The sequence below is a fragment of the Mixophyes fleayi genome, chromosome 12 (genome assembly GCF_038048845.1).
Source record: "Mixophyes fleayi isolate aMixFle1 chromosome 12, aMixFle1.hap1, whole genome shotgun sequence".
Lineage (NCBI taxonomy): Eukaryota > Metazoa > Chordata > Amphibia > Anura > Limnodynastidae > Mixophyes > Mixophyes fleayi.
In genome coordinates, this window is record NC_134413.1 from 35,457,350 (window position 1) to 35,480,740 (window position 23,391).

At 40.1% G+C, this 23,391-nt stretch overlaps 2 protein-coding genes across 2 annotated transcripts in view; one reads left to right on the forward strand and one right to left on the reverse strand.

The window, feature by feature from the left end:
- AVEN (apoptosis and caspase activation inhibitor) overlaps positions 1-11,327 on the forward strand; it is a 308,235-nt gene extending 296,908 nt beyond the window's left edge. Inside the window, exons 4-6 of the mRNA XM_075193568.1 lie at positions 3,373-3,468; positions 9,861-10,137; positions 11,121-11,327. Coding sequence (XP_075049669.1) covers positions 3,373-3,468; positions 9,861-10,137; positions 11,121-11,224 — 477 coding nt within the window. The 3' untranslated portion in view covers positions 11,225-11,327. The remainder of the gene's footprint in view (positions 1-3,372; positions 3,469-9,860; positions 10,138-11,120) is intronic.
- A 319-nt stretch (positions 11,328-11,646) lies between these two features.
- RYR3 (ryanodine receptor 3) overlaps positions 11,647-23,391 on the reverse strand; it is a 467,844-nt gene continuing 456,099 nt past the window's right edge. Inside the window, exon 104 of the mRNA XM_075193561.1 lies at positions 11,647-13,060. Within this exon, the coding sequence (XP_075049662.1) occupies positions 12,965-13,060 (96 nt within the window). The 3' untranslated portion in view covers positions 11,647-12,964. The remainder of the gene's footprint in view (positions 13,061-23,391) is intronic.

Sequence of the window (23,391 nt, forward strand, 5' to 3'; positions counted from 1 at the left end):
TGCATGCAAGCCGTTACTTGCCTGACTGCATTATGCCAACTGTGAAGTTTGGTGGAGGAGGGATAATGGTATGGGGCTGTTTTTCAGGGTTTGGGCTAGGCCCCGTATCTCCAGTGAAGGGAAATCTTAATGCTTCAGCATACCAAGTCATTTTGGACAGTGCTGTGTTGCAACAGTTTGGGGAAGGCCCTTTTCTAATCCAACATGACTGTGCCCCAGTGCACAAAGCAAGGACTACAAATACATGGTTTGATGAGCTTGGTGTGGAAGAACTTGACTGACCCACACAGAGCCATGACCTCAACCCCATCGAACACCTTTGGGATGAACTGGAACAGAGATTGCGAGCCAGACCTTCTCGTCCAACATCAGTGCCTGACCTCATAAATGCTCTACAGAATGAACAGGCACAAATTCCCACAGTCACACTCCAACATCTTGTGGAAACCTTCCAAGGAGAGTGGAAGCTGTTATTGCTGCAAAAGGGGGACCAACTCCATATTAAAGTATATGTATTTGAATACAATATCATTACAGTCCCTGTTGGTGTAATGTTCAAGCGTCTGAATAATTTTGTCCATATAGTGTATCTACAGAATATACCTAGCTATACATATACCTAATATTTATAGGTGTAGGACATTTTCCATAAATGCAAATACTTATACATGAATAGTTGATAAATAAAAACAACTTTTTAATTTGATGCACGGTATAAAATCTTTAAAATGAATGTCTAAATAAATAAGCCTGCATTGTATTAATGGTGGTATTTAAGTTTTAACTTTGGTGGACCATAGTGCTCCGTAAAAAAAATGCCATCTTAGGCTGCTCACCTCGCCGTATGGTGTACTCAAGCTTGTTTATAAAGTCTTTAGTGTAATGTCTGCATATGTAATGCCACTGCTCTGTGTCCAGTTTACACATTTAGCAGACTTCAATATACACCACAACTTGCTCACTAAACTCATTTCAGCTATTGATGGTACACACATAGTTTTTACAAACTGCTCTATAAGTGTAAAACTTATATAATGTATGCCATATAGTACATATATTTGTGAAAAATTAATAATGTTGCAGATGCTCATTAGAATTATTTTAGCAATGAAAATACTGACTTTGTGTACTTTATACAGATAAGTTTGTACTTGTTTATACAGATATGGATATAGTACTGTGATGGAATTCCGCTGTTGGTACTGAATAAAAAGAGATTACATAGCAAAATACTGATTTTAATAAATGCACCTGAAATCAACTTTAATAAATTTAAGAACTAAAAAATATAATTTAATAGGAAACAGTACTTACCAAATTCAAATTTAGACCCCACAAATGTTTTGCTCTGGAATATACCGGTTTTCCTAGTGGTCCTACATTTTGTTAGTAGAAATCTTTGACTGTAGAATAAATACTATACCTTATGCATTTGTAATAACATCAGGGGGAAAAGTATGTAGACTGGTTATTATGGACTCAACAAGCCACATGTCACCAAATGGAAGCCCTGCATGTACCTAGAATTTCAATATATATGAAACTGTCCATTTCCATAGCTAGTTTATAACATCCAGAATTATTTTACAAGAGTCAAGGATTTTAGCTCACAATAATAATTCTGGGTATGGATATGCAAATGTCTCCTTACTTGCACCAGTTGGCTAACCATGCATTCATAATGGATGGCTCTCTAGCATACATACAGTCATAGATAGACCAATCCTGCCAATCTTAGTCACGGGTGGCAATAGTCTATCATCATCAATAGCAGCATTTATTTATATAGCGCCAGCACTTTACATAGTGTTTTACAATTGGGAACAAACACAGTGATAAAACAATACTGGGTAATACAGACAGACAGAGAGGTAAGAGGGCCCTGCTTACAAACTTAGTGGACTATATGATCCAGTGTGTTGAGGGTGTGTGACAGGATGGACCGCCTATGCCACCCTGTCTGTTTTGTTGTGGGAAGAGGTTGGGCTTGTCTTGCCACAGTCCTCTTTTCTTTATCCCAAATGTGCCCTCTAACCGTAGTAGGAGGGGCTTAAGCGGCATCCAGCTCCGCGTTCCTCTGAGTAAGTCTCGATGTCTTGCTGGTACACCTGGGCTATTTACCCTTGACGTCTTGCTTTCAGATCAGGGTTGCTGTGGATGATTCCCCCTGGCCTATCACACTGGCCAGCGCTGCAGGTAACGGTCAAAGTGTTGCTACTGGAAAGCTGGGTCTAACCTCAGAACAGCCGGAAAATGGATTAGATTTGGGTCTAGTCTGCAGGTCACAGGAATTACACAGGGAAGAAGTTGTCAAAGCAGGATCTTGAAGCAAATGATGTTAATTAGCCTAAATGTCCTAAAAAGGACAGTTAAATGTCAGTCTCTGGTACTAGCAGTTTTTCAAGAGATACAGATGGACTGATACTTTACATGGTCAAGCAGGGCCATTTTTACACACATTCTGACACACATGTAGGAAGTGGTTAACCCAGCCCCTTCCTAGCTGGCACTGGAACTGCTGATCACACAATTTAACATCTGGATATAATCTAATCTTGCATCTAACACAATTTAACTTCCACGTCAACCTGACTTCCTCAGATTTGCTGTTTACATTGTTAGGTTTCCTGTCTGTCTAACAAGACATGCACACAGGTAACAACCTCCTGCTGAGCCTTCAGGCCAAAGCAGGTGTTTGTCACTTGTCATAAAAAGACTTACTTAGCATTTCCTGCTATCAGCAAAAAAGACTTCCTCTAGCAAATTTACAAACCCAAATAATGACATGCCGTCTCCAAAGATACAAATCATACCTTAGCAATGAATGCATTTCCTATACTGAAATACACAATATAATAAAATAAGTACATTTCTAATACACAGTATTAAGAATCCATACATTTGCAACGATATATATTGGCACACTGTGCTAATAATTTAAATATGTTATTACAATAAGTTATTTCTAAGTGATCCAGCCACAGGGTGGTAATAGGGTAACCTAGGGATGTTAGGAGGGTGGTTGAGGAATATTATAAACTTACCTGAATAGGTGGGTTTTCAGAGAACACTTGAAGGTTTATCAACCAGAGGAAAGTCTTATTGTGTGAGGGAGGGAGTTCCACAAAGCGATACAGCCCGAAAAAAGTCCTGTAACCAGTAATGGGAGCAGTCTTAAGAGCAAGGTAGCATGGTATGGTGTTATTGTGCAGGATGGGGACTGTACAGAGAGAAAAGATAGAAGTATGCCTAGAAATAAATTGATTCCCATAAGAGCATCATTAAGAATACTGTAATGTACATTCTGTCCTGCAATGTCCACGCTTGGGACATTGACATTGACATTAAGCTGTTGACGTCTTTTCATTGTAGGATTCCTCTGTTTATTTGGATTCCCAATCTTTGGTGAAGGCCTTACAGGAGATTCCTCTCCATCTGCGCCTGAATATTGAAGCTGATCTTGTTCAGGTAATTCTTGCTCTATTTTGTACAAAGATACTGAAACAAGATATTCATCAAAATGCAATCATTTCTTGGATTAGTTTATGGTAGAGTTAATTCACCTCATAATAATCAATTTCTAAGCATCCACCAGCCCCTAGACACTTAATTGAAGAAAATGCTGTGTTATTTGATTTTAATAAAAGCATTTTTATTAACATGTCTGATGTGAAGCTGCAGGCAATGTGATGGATGATGTGATGTGTTATCTTAAATCTTATAATTACAGTACTGGCAGTTTTATCCCACTTTCGTTGACACTTCCGTACATCATAAAAGAATGCCTCCATACAAGACAACTATCCCATTGTCCCTACATTTTAAATGGTCACACAAACATACTTGCTTTGTTATTATTGTGACCAAAATTGGCCTTAACCCTCAGTCCTGTTAACTACAGATATATTTTTTGTAATTAAGGTACTATGACTGGGAAGATGATGTGGTACCCGGTCAGAGTAAAATCAGCACAGCAACGTTTGTAATTGAAATTTGAATCCAAAGTATAATATATGTAAATTGTGCTCCCACAGCTAGGACCCAAATATTGCAGCGATTCATTGTTGTTCATAGTGCTCTTTCCTGCCCTTAGTAGCTCAGTGATCTAAGCTGACCTGGGACCACCATCTCCCCATCCACCTGGTAATTACTTTACAAAAACATTGACAAGTAATCAGAAACATGTTTTGTTTAATTTGTGTAACCTAGCCTTCAATCATGCAGTGATTGTATTTCCCTAACAATGTAGGCCTGAAGTGGCTCTCAGTACAACACTCGTTTGTCCTCACTGGTAAACTCCTCAATGATTTTAGTATATATGAAGAAGTATCCGTGGTGACATGCAAGAGATAGGAGACAGGGACATGTCGGCTGCATGCATAAATTCGGATGCATTAAAAGAGTGACCCGGCCAAGAAGAAAAAAAAATAATTTTTTTGTTATTCATTTATAAATCATAAATTTGCCTCCTGAGCTGCTTGCTTTCACCTGTCCTTAGGAGCCCTTGTTTACCTCAACTGCTAGCTAGATGTTCATGGTGGATTGATCATTTATTGGCTCAGTTGTGTGATTAGAACTTAAAAGGTTGATGGATATAAAAACTTACAACTTAAGACGCACTTAGATTTGGTTTTATTGAGTATAGATAAGAACTCTTTCCTCTGTCCCTTTGAGAAATATATGGGTAAAGTACAGTAAACTGACAACCAGTTTAGTTTCTAGGATAATGATAACCATTTAATGAACTGAATACTATGTCACTTAGTGACCAGACACGTTTTAGCATATTTGCTCTGTGCAATCTATAAATAAAAACTTATTGTATTTTAAAGATATCTGAGTGATACTGTAGGTTCTTTTTCTTGATAAATAGGGCTTTCTTTTGGTAACAATTGTAAAAAAATATAATAAAGTCTTATTTTTGTATGGCTATAAAAACACAATTTGATTAATATTGTAAAAAACAAAACAAAAACAACAGCACACTTTTATACTTTTTATACTCATTAGTTTCCAACAGTGCACCCCAGAAATATGCCCCCAAATGTGTTCCACTTATTCTCATGTTTATGGTGCTAATGAATATATGTATATTAATATAGAGAAAGCTAGAAAGGCTAAAAATGGGTACGTGTTTTTTGTTTTTTTTTAACATTTTTTTTATGTAGCCTATTTTTTTATTTTATTATATTGCCCCCCCCAGTAGGTTAGACTAGACATTGGGGTACACATATATATTTTATTTTTCACAGCACATGTTTGTTCTAACCAGATCTAACCTAGACAAGGTTAGTTATTCTCTATTTACACCTAGTGCTAAACTGGGTCTGGATATGGAGGTACTGCATCCTATATATACCGAAAACCTGATAGACTGGTCGGCAACCAATCATAATGGTTCCAGTATGCAACTTCCATGTCTTTATGATGCATAGGAATAAAAATAGGCAAACACAAACCAAGAAAACAGGGTGTAAAAGTTTGTTATATGATGCAGGTATCTCGGACACTTGTAAACCAAATCCTTTCGAGCAAATAGAAATGCACTGCTGATGATGTGTGCTATGCCTAACAATGTTTCAGAAACTTCCAACTGTGTTCTATTAAAGATCAATGTAATTAGCTCATACCTGCTTTCAAAAATTCTATTTTGTTGTGTTCTGATTCATGTCCCCTTTCTGCTTTATTTGAGACTTTTTTTTTTGGTATAAGTCATTTTTGCAGGTGTTGGTGAAATTTACACCATTCAGCCACAACATTAAAATCATTGTTACCTTGTTACAATGACACCTGTCATTGTAGGTTATATTAGGTAGCAAAGTGAACAGTCAGTTCTTGAAGTTGATGTTGGAAGCAGGGAAAATGAGCTAGCGTAAGGATCTGAGGAGGGGTTGGCTGGCAGACTTCAGCACGGGGAGCAAGCACATAGCACTGGCCCATAAGTAGCAGCCTATCCTTAAACGATTGTTTGCTGTAAAATAAATATTTATCAATATAAAAAGGAGATTATTTTAGTGTTGCTTAATCCAGGGGAACGTTTATTATTATAAATGTAAATCTGAAAAAATTAAAATAAATAATGCAACAAAAAACAAACATCCCTTTATATTGCATTTTATTTATTTTATATGTTCTTTCCCCTTTTTACATGTCTGTCTGATTATAATCTAACACTCTGACCCATCGATAATGTGGTGATCGCAATCGCACTTGCGACAGGGCTACCGTTGTTGGAGAAACACGGTACAGGCAGCCTATGCAGTCCGCGCAGAAGCAGCCATCACATACTACTGGATTCGGCCGCGTCATCCATTGATAGAATTTGGTATTACAGCTTGTACAATATTCTATCAATGGATGACATGGCCATATCAAGTAATATGTGATGCTGCCGACTATGTGCGGACTCCATATGCTGCCTGCACCGTGTTCGCCACTGGACCACCAGGTTCCCTCCCTTCACAACGTACCTTTGTGGGAGTAGATGCTGCCTCTCAGTGGTTATGCATCGCCGGTGTCTTCTAACAGCTGGTCTTATGCTTTGTTGCTGCTTGGCTGGATCCTGGAATGTTGGGGTCTTGTTTGGAAAAGCGTTATTATTCACCTTCTGAAAAGTTGAGTGGTGAGTGGTTTTGGGGAGGGAGGCCTAGATTCTTCAGACAGACATTAAATCAGTAGCTTTTTCTGTTTAATAAACTGGCCTACTTCCATCCGATCAGCTCCAGAATTTAATTAATAGCATTTAAGTGTAATGTCTATTTTCCTTCATATAGCCCCGACATCAAATTAATAGCACCCATGTTTAATAATTAGGCCTAATTTCCCCCTAACCAGCCTGACATTAAATTCAAAGCCGCCTCCTTTCCAACCAATCCACTACAAAAAATGAATAACAATTAATAACATTCCCATTTAATAAACAAACATACCGCCCCATCAGCCCAGACATTAAATTAATAACCTCAACCTTTAACAAACATACCAGTTTCACCCTTCACCAGCCCGACATTAAATTTCCATGTTATACAAATGTCTATTTCCACACCAGCCCCACAGCTAAATTATGGGTTACAACTTTCCTCACATTTTGTATATTACTTATGTTTTTATAGTACATACTATAAGAAATCCCCCCTTTTCTCCATCCTCCTCTTCCCTACATCCCCCCTTCTCATCAGCCCCCTCTTGTCTCCAGCCCCCCTTCTCATCAGCTCCCTCTTGTCTCCAGCCCCCTTCTCATCTGTTCCCCCTTCTCATCAGCCCCCCCTTTTTGTCAGCCCCCCTTTTCATCATCCCCCCCTTTTTGTCAGCCCCCCTTTTCATCATCCCCCCCTTTTTGTCAGCTCCCTCTTGCCTCCAGCCCCCCTTCTTCTCAGCCCCCCTTCTCATCAGTTCCCCCTTCTCATCAGCCCCCTCTTCCCTCCATCCTCTTCTTTCCTCCATCCTCTTCTTCCCTCCATCCTCTTCTTCCCTCCATCCTCTTCTTCCCTCCATCCTCTTCTTCCCTCCATCCTCTTCTTCCCTCCATCCTCCTCTTCCCTCCATCCCCCCTTCTCATCAGCCCCCCTCTTCTCATCAGTTCCCCCTTCTCATCAGTTCCCCCTTCTCATCAGCCCCCTCTTTCCTCCATCCTCTTCTTCCCTCCATCACCCCTTCTCATCAGCCCCCCTCTTGTCTCCAGCCCCCCCTTCTCATCAGTTCCCCCTTCTCATCAGCCCCCTTTCCTCCATCCTCTTCTTCCCTCCATCCTCTTCTTCCCTCCATCCTCCTCTTCCCTCCATCCTCCTCTTCCCTTCATCCCCCCTTCTCATCAGCCCCCCTCTTCTCATCAGCCCCCCTCTTCTCATCAGCCCCCCTCTTCTCATCAGCCCCCCTCTTCTCATCAGCCCCCCTCTTCTCATCAGCCCCCCTCTTCTCATCAGCCCCCCTCTTCTCATCAGCCCCCCTCTTCTCATCAGCCCCCCTCTTCTCATCAGCCCCCCTCTTCTCATCAGCCCCCCTCTTCTCATCAGCCCCCCTCTTCTCATCAGCCCCCTCTTCTCATCAGCCCCCCTCTTCTCATCAGCCCCCCTCTTCTCATCAGCCCCCTCTTCTCATCAGCCCCCTCTTCTCATCAGCCCCCTCTTCTCATCAGCCCCCTCTTGTCTCCAGCCCCCTCTTGTCTCCAGCCCCCTCTTGTCTCCAGCCCCCTCTTGTCTCCAGCCCCCTCCTTTCCAGACCCCCTTTTGTCTCCAGCCCCCTCTTCTCATCAGCCCCCCCTTCTCATCAGCCCCCTCTTGTCTCCAGCCCCCTTCTCATCAGCCCCCACTTCTCATCAGTCCCCTTTTTGTCTCCAGCCCCCTCTTCTCATCAGCCCCCACTTCTCATCAGTCCCCTTTTTGTCTCCAGCCCCCTCTTCTCATCAGCCCCCACTTCTCATCAGTCCCCTTTTTGTCTCCAGCCCCCTCTTCTCATCAGCCCCCACTTCTCATCAGTCCCCTTTTTGTCTCCAGCCCCCTCTTCTCATCAGCCCCCACTTCTCATCAGTCCCCTTTTTGTCTCCAGCCCCCTCTTCTCATCAGCCCCCACTTGTCTCAATGGTCCAAGGAAGGACAACTAATGAACTGGTGACAGAGTCATGGACACCCAAGGCTCATAAATGGGCGTGGGGAGCGAAGGCTTGTCCGTCTGGTCCAATCCTGCAGACAACCCACTGTAGCACAAATTTCTGGCTATGATAGAATGGTGTCAGAACACAGAGCATTCTGTATGGGGCTGTGTAGCTGCAGACTGGTCAGAGTGCCCATGCTGACTTTTGTCCACTGCTGAAAGTGCCCATGATGGGCACATGAGCGCCAGAACTGAACCATGGGAGCAATGGAAGAATGTGGCCTGGTCTGTTGAATCATGTTTTCATTTACATCCTGTGAACGTCCGGCTGCTTGTGCGTTATTTACCTCGTTAAAAGATGGCACCAGGATGTATTATGGGAAGAAGGGCAAGCTGACGGAGGAAGTGTGATGCTATGGGCAATGTTCAGCTGTGAATCTTTGGGTCCTGGCATTCATGTGGATGGTACTGTAACACGTACCACCTACCTAAACATTGTGGCAGACCATGTACACCCCTTGTTGGCAACAGTATTAATTGATGCCAATGGCATCTTTCAGCTGCAAAAATTGTTCAGGAATGGTTTGAAGAACATGACAAATTCCAGTTCATGGTGTTGAATTGGCCTCCAAATTCTCCAGATCTCAATCAGATTGATCTGCTGTAAAAACATGTCCAAGACATGAAGGCCCCACCTTGCAACTTGCAAAGGATCTGCTGCTAACGTCTTGGTGCCAGATACCACAAGACACCTTCAGAGGTCAGAGCTGTTTTAGCAGCACAAGGGGGGCCTACACAATACTAGGAAAGTGGTTTTAAAGTTGGTGTAGAACAGGTGTATTTGCATTTTTTGAATGTATTTACTTTTCACCAGGGCTCTAGCATTACAGTCAGTGTTTATACAATACATGTTTCCTTCATACAATACATTGCAATAATCATTCTTTCAAAAAAGTGATCTATGGAGTTGAAAAAAAATATTATTTTAATTTGCATTTTGTAAATTTGTTGTTGCAAAAAAAATTGTAAGTATGAGCTTTAACTAATATAAGTAAATAATGAATGTGCGCTTAACTAAATAAATAGGAGATATTAGAATAAGGAGCAATTGTATGTTTGTTCAATACTGAGAAGAGAGACGTTTTACGATTAATATCTAGGAACACATGATAATTGATTCTTTCTTAGGTGATGATTTACCTTTAGGATAAAGAAATAGTTTTTATTGATGATTGGAGAGATAACACAGTGGACGTTGTTTATTGCTATAGGCAGAGCTGCCTCAGGAGCTCCCTCAGTTTATGTTGAAGGGACTTTCAAACATGGCCCCAACTTTCACTGCCCAGAAAGGAACCACAGCTTCAACGGCATCAGCTGAAGCAGCAGCTTCCCTACCAGAACCCCAAACTCCACAGGACCCCACTCTGCCAGCCCTGGATGAGGAGTTGGATTTCCTGCTTAGCCTGGAAGCTCCTGTAGGAGAACAAATGGTGACATCTCCTGATGGACCCACAGAGCATGACCAGCACGTGACATGTGAGGAACAGGGTAAGAGTGCACTGCACAGTGTCAGGCAACAGTGTTTCATCATTTTACCTACTTCTATTTCTGATCAAACAAAATCTATTTACCGATTTGTGAATGAGGAGCAAGTGAACACACTTATAATGATCTCTATAAGTCACATCTAAAATGGTTGTTTGTATCCTTGTGTATACCCGACCTTGCACTCTACTAATATCCTCCTGGGGTTGGCCTTTCTGCTTTGTGCCCAGTTGAGATTTATACATTCCTTTGAATTAAAGGCAGTTTTTGCTGTCAGACACTATGCTGCTTTCCCCCATTAAACAAGACTGGATCTTAACAGTTGCCAGATCTGCTCCTGTTATATAGAAATCTCACGCTGCATCCTCACATGCATGATTTATGAGCCTCTTTCAGCGTGCATTATTCAGAGTGTAGTTGAATGCCACATTAACCGCTAAAGTAGTGCCAGGACAATATGTGTAAGCTGGTCTGTCATACTCCATGGGGAGGATGTCACTCAGAGGGAAGAACGCACGTGACTCTTTAAAGGCAGGGGAACTGTCAAACAGACAAAATAGAATGACACAGTGAAGGTAGAGATGCTGGAAGTGTGCAGTTATAGTCTAAGGGGAGGTCTCTAAACTTTATCTCAGACTATACAGTGTTTAACATGCTATAATGTAGAGAGCAGATGGACACAAGTACAGGAAGATACTACACACAGTAGTTTATTTGTCCAAATCTGATTTTCACTCATCCCATTTAAATTGAGGGTTTGTCAAAACTACGTTATTTATATTTCAATCTACTAGAACTCACATTATGTGATCCTGATTGGGAGGGTCTGAGGTCTACACAACCTAAAAGTTTGCATTATCATTCTTTAAAATAGCAACATTCTCACCTATTTTTTGTGAAGGTAAGTGACACATATATGTAAAACTACAATAACATTTGTCCGGTCCAGACATATATACTTATCTCCGCTTACCATTGTGTTTCAGCAACCTCTCCTATGACAGATCTTGCCTGCTTAGCTGCTGAAGAAAAACACAAAGCTGTGACTCCTGAGGATCTAGAGGACTGGCTGGACAGTATGATCGCATGATGACATGTAATGTGAACAGTGTTGTGGCTATGTCAAAATGAAGATTACTTGTAACTGGGAGTTGTGACCATTTCTGTCTACAATAAATATCTTCTTTCCTTCATTTTGCTACTGGTTGACGTCAAGCACCTCTAAATGTTTTAAGTGAAGTCAACAATCATTCTGTATAATACTAAACAGGGGAGGGCTGGCAAAATTTGGGGTGGGGGTGATAAAATGCCCCCCTGCCCCTGATACTAAATCATGTAATCTGCTAAACAGGCATTAGTGCAAAACAAAAAGTAATCTTGTGTATTCTGTTTGCCTAATTCCTGGAGCTTTGTGCCTTTGAATATCCGGAAACCATTGAAACATCCATTTGATATGAAGTGTCTGGTGTCACCTGACGTCTTGTGTCTGCACAGTAAGACAAACACCTCAGCTGGTTTATCATTTATTTATTGCGATGGGCACTTTATTGTATTTGAAGAAAAATGCATAAAGTTAGCAGCTTCACTACAGCACTTACCAATGACCAGAAAGCAGTGCTTGAATTTGGCATAAGATTTCCATTTAAGAGAATATAATTTAAGATACATTCCAGTTTCTTTAAATAACAACAAACTGTCATCGAAAGAAAAACTAAATAGCAACTTAATGCAGCTTCTCATTTCATACAGTAAGACAAAGAACAGCACAATTCTTGTGTATTTCGTCAATCTAATATACTAACATGAAAAAGAAAACATCTTGCATAGCTACGTCTACAGACGGTTAAGGCACTTAATCGATTAAGTTCAGGGTCGAAAAAGTGTTAAGGAGTAACTTTTCCCTTACTATCTTTACCTTCAACTGCCTGAAGCTTCAAAAATTACTGCTAAATCTTACCACCTTCCATAGATTAGACTATCTTACATAGGTAAACTTGTATAGTTCTGAGCAATAGATGTACTCAGCACCTCACCTGTAATACCTAAGGCCATGACTGTATTAGCCTGTGTATGTCCGATTGAATTCTTTCAGGCTCCAGAGCACAAACATTCTCAAAAACAGATGCAGCAAACTTTGATAAACTTGGCGTCTGTGACTAGCGTCAGATTTGTAATTTTTTCTTAGTGACATATTCAAAAGCCTCAATATGAAAGTAAAAAACAGGAAATAACCTCTGCATGCTTCTCCGGACATGGAATCAATCTGGCAGAGATGATTTAGCTGTTGGTGTGAAGGTAAATTTTGTGCAGTGTGTGTCAATTAGCCCTTTAATTCTGGGGCAGCCAGGTGTGGCATTTTAATTACAAGATGTCTGCCCATGTTTATGTGACTGAGAATATTGGGAGATGCTGGGAAGTGGGTAGTCAGGCTGAACATCAATGGTTCATTCGTAAACTTTTGGCTGTAGGTCTTTTCTGATTTGCTCCAAATAAGGTCTACTGTTTTGTTTTTTGTTTTTATTAGAATTATTATTTTCAGTGACTCAACAAATGCACTATGGCTAAGTGAGCATGGTAGAGCATCCGTTTATTGATGTACTGTAGTGATTTTTTTTGTTCTATAAATCTGGTATTTCATTGCACATTTCTTATAGACCTTTGTATGTAATATACGTCCTTGGTTTTACTGAAATGACATGGATCCAGACAAGCAACGTGTGGCCTTGTTGGGCAGAGGTGGTCTATTAGTAAATGTGCCCCATTGGGCAAGTTTCTGTTCCAGTTTCAGTCCCTTCCCCATGGATTTGGCTGTTAGGTTAATGTCAGTTCATTATCCAAGCTGGTCTTCATATTGCTTGCGGAAACAGTCACCCGCTGGGAAGAAGTCCCAACATCTCTCCTGATACATCTTCCAGACATAAGATTCCTGCATAAGACATAAGAAAAATGATGATCTGGATTATTTCTGGAAAGATAATTTGGCATCTTAATATCTACTGCTTTATTTATCACTGAATTGAAATCGTTAATTGGCTGCTGTTTGAGTGCGTGTTAGCATTGTGGTATTAAATTGATGAAATACATAATCTTATGAAACCAAAATATCCTATATGTTGTGTTAGTGGAATGTGTAAATGTAACTTGTTAGTTGCCAATATGAGATGTGCACATTACGCAAAATCCAGCGAGGGAATAAATGCATCACTGTCACATGTATGGATGAATAAGCTTTTGCATAATATGAATAGCTTAGACAAGATATATTTAACTATACATTTTCCTCTACATTCCAAAGTTGAGTAATGCTAAATTGAGATCTAGTGTCTATGTGATGTCTGATCTGGTCACTATCAAAATCCTCCCTTTATGACACAGATGGCTAAAGTTAGAGCCAGCTTTACCTTACTTACCCCAACAAAGTATTTCTGCTTTTATTTTGTTCTTATACCTGTAGGTGAAGCTTGCTTTTACAACCTTTTTTTATAGATATCCATTTATCTTATATGAATTGGTGGTTTTAGTATAAATTTAGAAGGGGTGGTAAGGAAATGGGATTTGATAGTTTGACAATATAGGCAGCAGGCGATAGTTGGAAGAATGCATGATAGATTGTGTGTGTGTGTGTGTGTATGTATGTATATATATATATATATATATATGATACAAATGGCGCTAGGACACAATACCAGTACAGAAATAATAGGAAGTCCAACAATAAAATCTTGAACTGGTTCCTTCTAAAAACACACTTCCCCTGTGCGGGCGGCTGCCAATCCTCTGTAAACCAAACTGTGTAGCAGGAATAAACCTAGAATAAAAATGAAGGAGGAGGCGCACAATAGTGTAGTACAGTAATATAATGGAGCCAAACAGGAGTCCAGAAAAGGAACCTAATCACCAAAGTAGAGTGAACCAGAGAGTTCCACCGGATTAACACCCAAAGATGCTGGTGTAGATGAAGGTATAACAGATATGTAAGCTATTAAGGCTGGTAAGGAATCACACAGAGCCACATATCACTCAGTAAATCCCATTAAACACTGTACTAGATAAGAAACACCCAGGTCACACTGGTGCAGATGTATGCGTACCAGAAGCAAAAGCTTTGAGGCTTATCTGTAATGGTTAAATCACTCTTCAGCCACAGCGGGATAACCAGTTGATTGCCTCAGAAATTAGACAAGGGAACACAGATATAGTATCCCAAAAATTCACATTTATTAAAAAAAGTAGTTACTTACACATCCAGAAGCAGATAACAAGCCTATCTGGTCAGCGATGGCAGTGTGATGAATAAAATAGCAAAACTCAACGTGTTTCGTCTGTAAACAGACTTCATCAGGAGAAAAGACAAATATCAACTGTCAAAAACGGCACCTCTATAAATAGTGCATCGCGCCATTTTGCGAGTGCGCACTTCGAACCGGAAGAGAGGCATCCGCGCATGTGCAGAACCGGCCTGGTGACGGTCGAACTGCCCATGCTCACAGATGACATATCCTAATGTCCGTACACAACCTGGACTAACAAGATGTCAGTGCACATGTGCAAGATCGGCACCCCACCGATCAGACTGCGCATGTCAAAGATGTGCCAAGATGCACAAAGCAGCGAAAAAACATAATACAATACAGTACAAAGGTTGGCAATAAGTACTATATATAGGGTCCGTTTATATGTATGTTTATTTATTTAAATTGATATAATAGTGACTAGTATATAAGAAACATAATAACAATTATAAAATAGGAGGCAGCCTAAACAACAGATAATATATAAGCTTAAAGGCAATAGAACATACAATTAAAACATAACGTTACATATTATAACACGGAATATGGTCAAACTACAATGTATCATGAAAGAATCATCTAAATGTCACACAAAAAATGTCACAAAAAAGGAGCCACTTCAAAACCTTCATTAAGTCCAGAGGGTGACAAAGTATTGAGTGTGTAAATCCAATACATCTCACGCTGCACTAGCTTTTTACCTAAGTCACCAACTCTAGGACCTTGCACCACGTGTTCTATAGCCAGAAATTTTAAATGCTTAGGATCTGCTTGATGTACATAAAAGAAATGTTTAGGTACGGAGTGACTTAATACTTTATTCTTAATGTTCCTTAAGTGCTCCTGAATGCGCAGCTTAAGCAATCTTTTAGTTTTGCCCACGTACCTTAAACCACAGGAGCACTCCAATAGGTACACCACAGATGAAGAAGTGCAATTCATAAGGCTAGTGATGGTAAAACTCCTACTCCCATCGGAATTAGAATTTTTTTTGTTGTTGGTATTCATTTATCTACAAACATTACAGTGGTTACATTTTATACTTCCTTTACATTCCAAAAAGGTAGAAGAACGGCCTTTATTTACTTTAAGTAAACTTGGAGTCAACATGTCCTTAAGATTACGGCTCTTTCTGAAAATAATATTCGGTCTGTCAGATAGAATGCTATTTAAAATCGGATCCCTCTTAAGGATACCCCAGTGTTTCAAAAACACTGATCTTATTTGATTTTCGCCGTTACTGTAACCAGTGATAAAGTTAACTTCATCATTACTGGCTCTCTGCTCTTTCTTAGTGTAATCAAGTAATGAGGATCTATCTATATTATCAACTTTGTTTAGAGCACCTGCAAGGAGATTTGCAGGATACCCTCTCTCAAGAAATCTATCATGATAAATTGCCAATTGTTCATTACATGTTATAGGGTCACTACCGTTTCGCTTAATACGATTAAATTGTGAAAACAGGATGTTTGTTTTCCATTTTTTCTGGTGGTAACTCTTAAAGTGCAGATAACTGTCGGAATCAACATTTTTAAAGAAATTTTTGGTAATAACCCTGCCATCCCGTTGAATTAAGATAAGATCTAAAAATTACACTTGTAAAGGATCGTACTTAGCTGTGAACTTTAAGTTGTGCTCATTCATATCGAGAGAGCCTAAAAACTCCTCTAAAGACTGTGGGTCACTTTCCCAAACCATAACTATGTCATCAATGTACCTTTGATAAAATTTAATGTTCTCCTTATATTTCTCTGATTGATATATAAAACACACCCCCCACTGACCCATAAAAAGATTGGCAAAGCTAGGGGCAAAAATAGTCCCCATAGCAGTGCCACATGTCTGTATATAAAATTGGTCCATGAATTTAAAATAGTTATGAGTCAAGATAGAATCCATAAGGACACAAATAAAATCTTTATGCGCTAGAGTGAGACTATTATCCAAATCTAGGAAGTGTCTAGATGCTTCAATGCCCTTCTTGTGATCAATGGAAGTATAGAGAGACTGGACATCAATTGTGACCCATACATAGTCTGTTCTCCATGAAAAATCTCTAAACAATTTTTACTGTGTCTTGAATACCGACGGATAATTTAGCCCCCATTTGCAACTTTTATTAGCCCAATAAATTTAATTTGTGTCTGGAGTGTCCACTCCTATATACATTAGGATGCAAAAGTATGAACTCACTAACAAATGTCTTGTTTTTTTCAAATTAATTGATTTAAATATATTCACATATGACTACAAAGTTCAATTTTCAGTAGCCATTACTCCAGTGTCCTAACTGTTTTCAAAAATAGGCAAACAATAAAGCTTTCTCAGGCAACATGTTAGTCTATTGTTGTTTCCAGAAATGGAGGTTATTCCATGTGTCAGATTGCCAAGAAACTGAAGATTTCATACAGCGGTGTCTACTACGTATTTGATAGAAAAGAGCCAACTGGATCTAACCAGGACAGGAAAAGAAGTGGAAGGCCCAGATGCACAAGAAGATAAATACATCAATCTGCAGTTTGAGAAAACAAACGTCTTACAGGTCCTGAGTTGGCAGCTTTCTTAAATAGCACATGCCAAATACTGTAGTCATCTGCAACAGTAAAAAGACAACTCCGGGATGCTGGCCTTATAGGCAGAGGTGCAGTGAAAAAACAATAATTGAAATTGGCAAATAGGGGGGAAAGAAAAGCTTAAAATGGGCAAAATAACACAGACGTTGGATGGTAGATGAATGGAAGAGAGTCTGGTGAACAGATGAGTCTAAGATTGAGGTGTTTGGCTCGAAGAGGAGAAAATGCTGAAATGTAGAGCAAATAAAAAGATGCTTGATCCATTCTGTCAAGCATGGTGGAGGAAATTTAATGGTATGGAGCTGTTTTGGTGCTGGTAAGGTGAGAGATTTACACAAAGTGCAAGGAATAATGAAAGAGAAGATTTACTACCCTTTTACAAAGTCATGCCATCCCCTGTGGTCAGCGCTTGTTTGGTGCAAATTTCATCAAGCAGCAGGACAAAAATCCTAACCATTTTTCTAAGCTATGCAAAAACTATTTGATGGAGAAACAGGGAGCTGGAGCACCGTCTTTCATGGACTGTCCGCCACAATTGCTAGAGCTCTATTGAGCACATGTGGAATGAGCTTGACCGTAAGGAAAAATGTCCTGCAAGAAAGTCGCACCTCTGGGAAGAGCTACAGAAGTCACAGGCACAGATTTCCCCCCCTAATATCTTCAAAAACTGACAGCTGGAATGGAAAATGTCTGCAAAGCTGTAATTGCTATATATTTTGAGGAATAGAACAGTTATATTGAATAAAATAATATGCTGTGACAGGTCAATTTAAAGGTAACTTGATTAAAAAATAAATTATGAATTCTTTCAAAAAGCAAGAAATGGCTTAATGATTCCAAACTTTTGCATGCTAGTGTAAGCTTGCAGGGACACTTTTACACATTTACCATTTCTTGGTAAAAGATGTTGGTGTACATTTGTATAAGCATAAATTGATGTTCATTGTGGGCATCATCCTTAATTTTATGTCATATATGTCTGAAGTGCGGATAAGCAAATATTCGCTTTTCATCTGCCAAGAGAAGTTCTGAGTATTCTGTACAACTGACCTCTTATGAAGAGCCACAGGCATAACTGGGTTAGTGTTTTAACAGTATGTGGTCGGCCTTTTCCCCTTGACGCTATCAAATTGCAGTTCCCCAATGTCTGGTTTGTTTCTTACAAATGTGAGCCGGAATGTCAGTATATGAATCATTTATTACATTTTGCTGAAACTAAACCATTAAAAATGTACTCTCATTTTAATACGGAAGTTGAGATTTCCCTGCCTCACTATCTGAAAGAAGCAATGTTCAGACATTCTAAAGGGCAATCATGGTACAATAAATACATGTTTTACTATTAGGTAAGTAGGTTCACTTTTGATTCATTGGGATAGATCCATTGTCTTTTATAACAACAATACTACTAGCACTTATTATTTTTGGCACTTTCAATGTATTGTGTGTGATTTATGCTAAATTTAAAAGGTTTTAAGCATTGTAATAGTTTTTGTTTGTGAACTTTAATCTGTGATGAGCTTGGTATAATTTTTTACTATGGGAATAGTCTATCAATTTACTTAATTTAGGCCATTTCCCTCAAAGACGTAGTACATCCAAATTGCAAAGATAACAATGGATATTAGGCAACATTGCACCCACTATAACGATGTACAAAGAGCATTCATGCATACACATCATTTGCATAGGTTTCCCACAATCCCAGATTTACAGGCAAGTTATTTGGCTCCTGACAAAAACTGACTCGTCTGTGTGTGGTAGGGAATGTAGACTGTGAGCTTCAACTAGCCAAGGAAAGATGTGAATGATTACATATTCTCTGTACAGTCCTGCATAATATTCCAGGATTAGCGTCAACCTTATTCTCAATCATTTAATGAATCAATAAAAGAGGATTTTTATAACTATGTTCTCTGAATCCATCTAGGAGACACTGCTACTTTGGGTTGAGACAGAAGCTCCTCCCTTTTTCAAACCCCAGTTGATAACATGCAAAGGATATGGTAAACACAAGAATACTAACCAAAACACACAATCCAAACAACAGAACTAAACACTGAATGTAATGGTAGGACTGCAGTATCCCCCCCCCACCCCCCCACAGCAATGAATTTAATGTAAGTATAAACATCCTCTTTTCTCCTACATCCTATCTGGTGGACACTGCTACCTTGAGAGCCAAGGGATTGTTTAAAGAAGTTATTCAGACTATGCTGAAAGCTAAAATGTCAGTTTTGGCCCAAAACTATTATAGGGTGTAGAAGACGTATGTGGTTTGTGAGAATGGTGAGCATTTCACACTTCAGTTCATCCTGGAGAAAGGAAAGAAGACACCAAAACCTAAAAGAAGGGTGAAATTAAGTGCGTTCGCACCAAACCATGCCATTAAAGTCAAATGACGAAGGTCCTTTTGATGGAATGGACTTTGACAGAAGTTTTTCCTGCAGCTGAGGTCACCATCCTGGACCTCCTCTACTTTCTTAACATGTCTAGCTGAAACATCTGAGATTGCAACCTGGCATGCTTAATTGCATCTTCCCCATCACTATGCAGACAAGAACTGATGGGACGGTTGAGGTCCACAACTCTCCTCACCAAAACCTGGAGGGTCCAGATCTTATCTTCTGCAAGGAATACTCTCTAGTTCCAAATCAAAGGATACTGTTTCAGGGTGCAGGTTAGATTTTCGATTTTGAAATATCTGGAATGTTCATTGCAGGTAAGTCTGCAGGAAAGTGGGCTCAACTTTGAGAAGACGATCATCCAGGTAATTCCCTGAGATCACAACAGGGTGGCCATGACCTTTGTGAAGATAGGTGGCGCATTAGTGAGACCAAACAGAAGGGCCCTGAACTGCAAATCTGATTAGGTAGTGATGCTCATTCCAGATCAGAGTATGTAGGTATGCGATATGATGATCTTGATGCATACAATTCATTGTCCTCCATGTCGTTAATGAATCTGAGGGACTCCATCTTGAACTATCCACTTGGAGCTTGGTGTTTAAGGACTTCAGGTTCAAGATGATCTGAAATAACTTATCTGACTTTGGACCAGAAAGAGGTTTCAGTAAAACCCCGGAGTCTTCTACTCCTCCGGAATGGGGATAACCACTCCTGAAGAAAGAAGGCAATTAGCCGTCTAAAGAGCCAGACTTTATATCTTTTCCTTGAGAAGGCCTGTGGAAAAAAAAGCTTTATGGCAGATGCCCTGGAAGGTCCAGGATGTAACCCCTTTCAATAATGTCTGTTACCCATAGGTCTAAAGAGTAGGTTCTCCATATGTTCCGATACAACAAAAGACAAACTTCCACTTCTGCCTGAGCTAGCTGGGGATAGAGCCCATCAGGCTCTTTCTCAGAGAGATTAACCCTTTCCTGGCCCCAGAGTGCAGGAAAGGCCTGCCCCCTGGAAGAAGAGCTTTTGTGCGAACAGAGGCATGAAAGGAACGGCATCTCGGTCCTTTAGGTTTAGATGTGTGGACTGGGAAAAATTGGCTCTTTCCTCCTGTAGCCTGACATATAAGTTTGTCAAGATCAAGTCACCTATTTATTCTGACACTTTGATATATTTCACCAACAGGAGCAACTTTGGCCTAAGTCGATCAGACTTCAAGCCTTCCAGACGCTGGTCAGACCATTTTTCCATGCCTTGCTAACCAACGCTGATGCTAGAGTGGGCCTAAGCATTGCACCAGTGGCCACATCAATGCAGCGGCTAGGCTCATCTTCCTCTCCCACTGCACCTCTTTCGCTTCTCCTCTGGATAAATCCCTTCATTGGCTCTCTATCCATTTCAGAATTCAGTTCAAGCTCCTTACCCTCACTTACAAAGCCCTTACATCTCTGACCATATCTCAGGGCACATACTTACTCGGCTACTCTGCTCTGCCTTTGACCTCCGCCTCAATTCACCTCTCATTACCTCCTCCCATGTTCGCCTCCAAGACTTCTGCCATGTTGCCCCTAATCTTTGGAACTCCATACCCTGTCTCACTCGACTCTCCCCCATGCTTCAATCCTTCAAATGCTCACTCAAAAGTCACCTTTTCAAGCTTGTCTATCCTACCACCTCCTAACCATTCCATCCATCACTTACTCTTCCTTGTCTGCCATATAAATTTTTCTCCCAGTTGGTCCTACTATCTCTTACCACCCCTCCCTTTAGAATGTAAGCCATTGCGGGCAGGGTCCTCTCTACTTATTCTCCCATGTCTGTCTACGGTCACTCGTATGTCCTGTCACGTCTTTTGGTGCACTCTGTGTGAGTCCCCATAGCATTACTCACACTCACCTGTGCTACTCATATGTATTACCTCATCTATTTGTTACTTGCTTTTGTATCTGGTGCATTTGTGGTGCCTTATAAATAATAATAATTTCTTGAACTACGGCAGTATCCAAAGTTGGCGGCTGTTCCCACTTAGCTATGTCCTCAGTGATTAAGGGATATGCTATGCAGAATAGGCCATTTCTTGTTGTAGCCCATGCCTCTCCCTGGAGCTCAAAGAGATGAGAAGACAAAGGAAAGACAACTATTATTTCTTTTAAATTACGCAGAAGCCCTAGAGGAGAACACCCAGAGGAGAAGAGCTTCAGCCCGATAGCAGGAAGGCAGTCACAGACTAGTACAGCTGGAGAGATACTCTTCCAGACAGATATTCTATAGAGTGATATTCTTCTGGCAGTTTTCAAACTTTCACCAGACGAGAAGCCCAGCAATGGGGAGGAACTATTTACAGGGGTGTCCTCCAGCCCCATTGGCACAGTGGAAATGGAGCCTCCTGGCAATAGCTCCTATGCCCCTAATGACATCCACCCTAATCAGGGGTATTAACTGGCCACTAAATATGCCCCAAACACTCCTTTGGGAAGGGGGGGTGAATGGTATGATGATATGAAACCAATGTTAATGGCCATCTTGGAATCTGCCATTTGCAGTCCACAGAAAAACCTGCCCAACTCCTTGGGCACTAAAGCTGAACTGAGTTTTATTCATTCTCCTAACCTCACTCATTCTTATTTCTCAAAAATGTAACTATTTAGCGAACAGCATCTGTGGTCTTTTCTCAAACCAAGGTACCATTGTCTCCCAGATAGGATGTAGGAGAAATACTGTATATTGACATTTGTCAAAGAAATCAGTAGTCTGACATGACAATTGCCCAGGTAACCAAGCCCTCTGCTGCAAATGAGCTGTCTCCTCGCAGTGAGGCCATGCCACTTGGAAACATGCCACTTGGAAACACATATTCAATACAGGAAGTGGTGTTTGGTCAGATAGTGATAAATAAAGGCTGTGTAGTTCAGGAGTATATCTATATCCTGTTTCAACCCTACATATAAGTGCACTTAGATTCACTGTAAACAGGATATGATAGTAACTGGTATGTCACAGACACAAGCTCTTAGTGGCTCATTATGTTAATAAAGAAAGGTTCTAGTGAAGCCTGTGGTGGATTGGGATTGTTGTTCAGAGAGAGGTGCAAGAGGTGCTCTGCCAGAAGCCCAGCAATCACCATGTAGAGGGGAGTAGCTACATTTGTAGCCAGGGATCCATTTTGTAAAAAAAAAAATCCATGACCGGCTGGTCACTTGGTTATAAGATACTTGGTCATGTCTCAGATGTATCAACGGGCTATAAAAATATCAAATCACTACAAGAGGTCAAAAAAGAGAATAAATGAGCAGTCTTCTACCCTCTGTTGTTATAAAGGGCTCTCTCCATACATCAGATATTTTACCTTCTATGTATTAATTCTCGTTAACACTATCTTTCTGATAACACCTACACCGCTAAAAACAAAAACAAACCTCCTCTTTCATAAAGGTATATCAAATGAACAATGACCTACACAAGATGCATGCATTAGGTAGTTAGTAAATTACAAGAAAAAGAATGTGCCTGATAGTGGATTCCACTCTCAGGAGTGTGAATGCCATTGGAGGAGGGAGTGACATGTCCTTGTTTACCTGAACACAGCCAGATCACTTCTGAACAGTGCATGTTACACCAATCACTTGACCTGCAGCAATTTAATTCATACAACGCTGTATAGAAGAAGTGGAGGATATTTAGGAACTATTTATCAAGTGTGGCGTTTACAGTGGATATGAATAATAAGAATAGAATCTTCAGGTATTATATTATGGATTATATTGAACACAATCATATGTCAACTTTGGATCTCTAAATTTTCTGCTAATTGGACACTAAACATACTGTGAATTGCGTGTACTATATAGTTAGTAAAAAATATTTATTTGTTTCTTGTCACTGTGTTGTCTTATTGGACATATTGCATTTTTTTCATTAATTGCACTAACATTCAATCTAATAGATATAGGATATTACTACATTATATATAATAGAAAGCAGTGGTCAAAG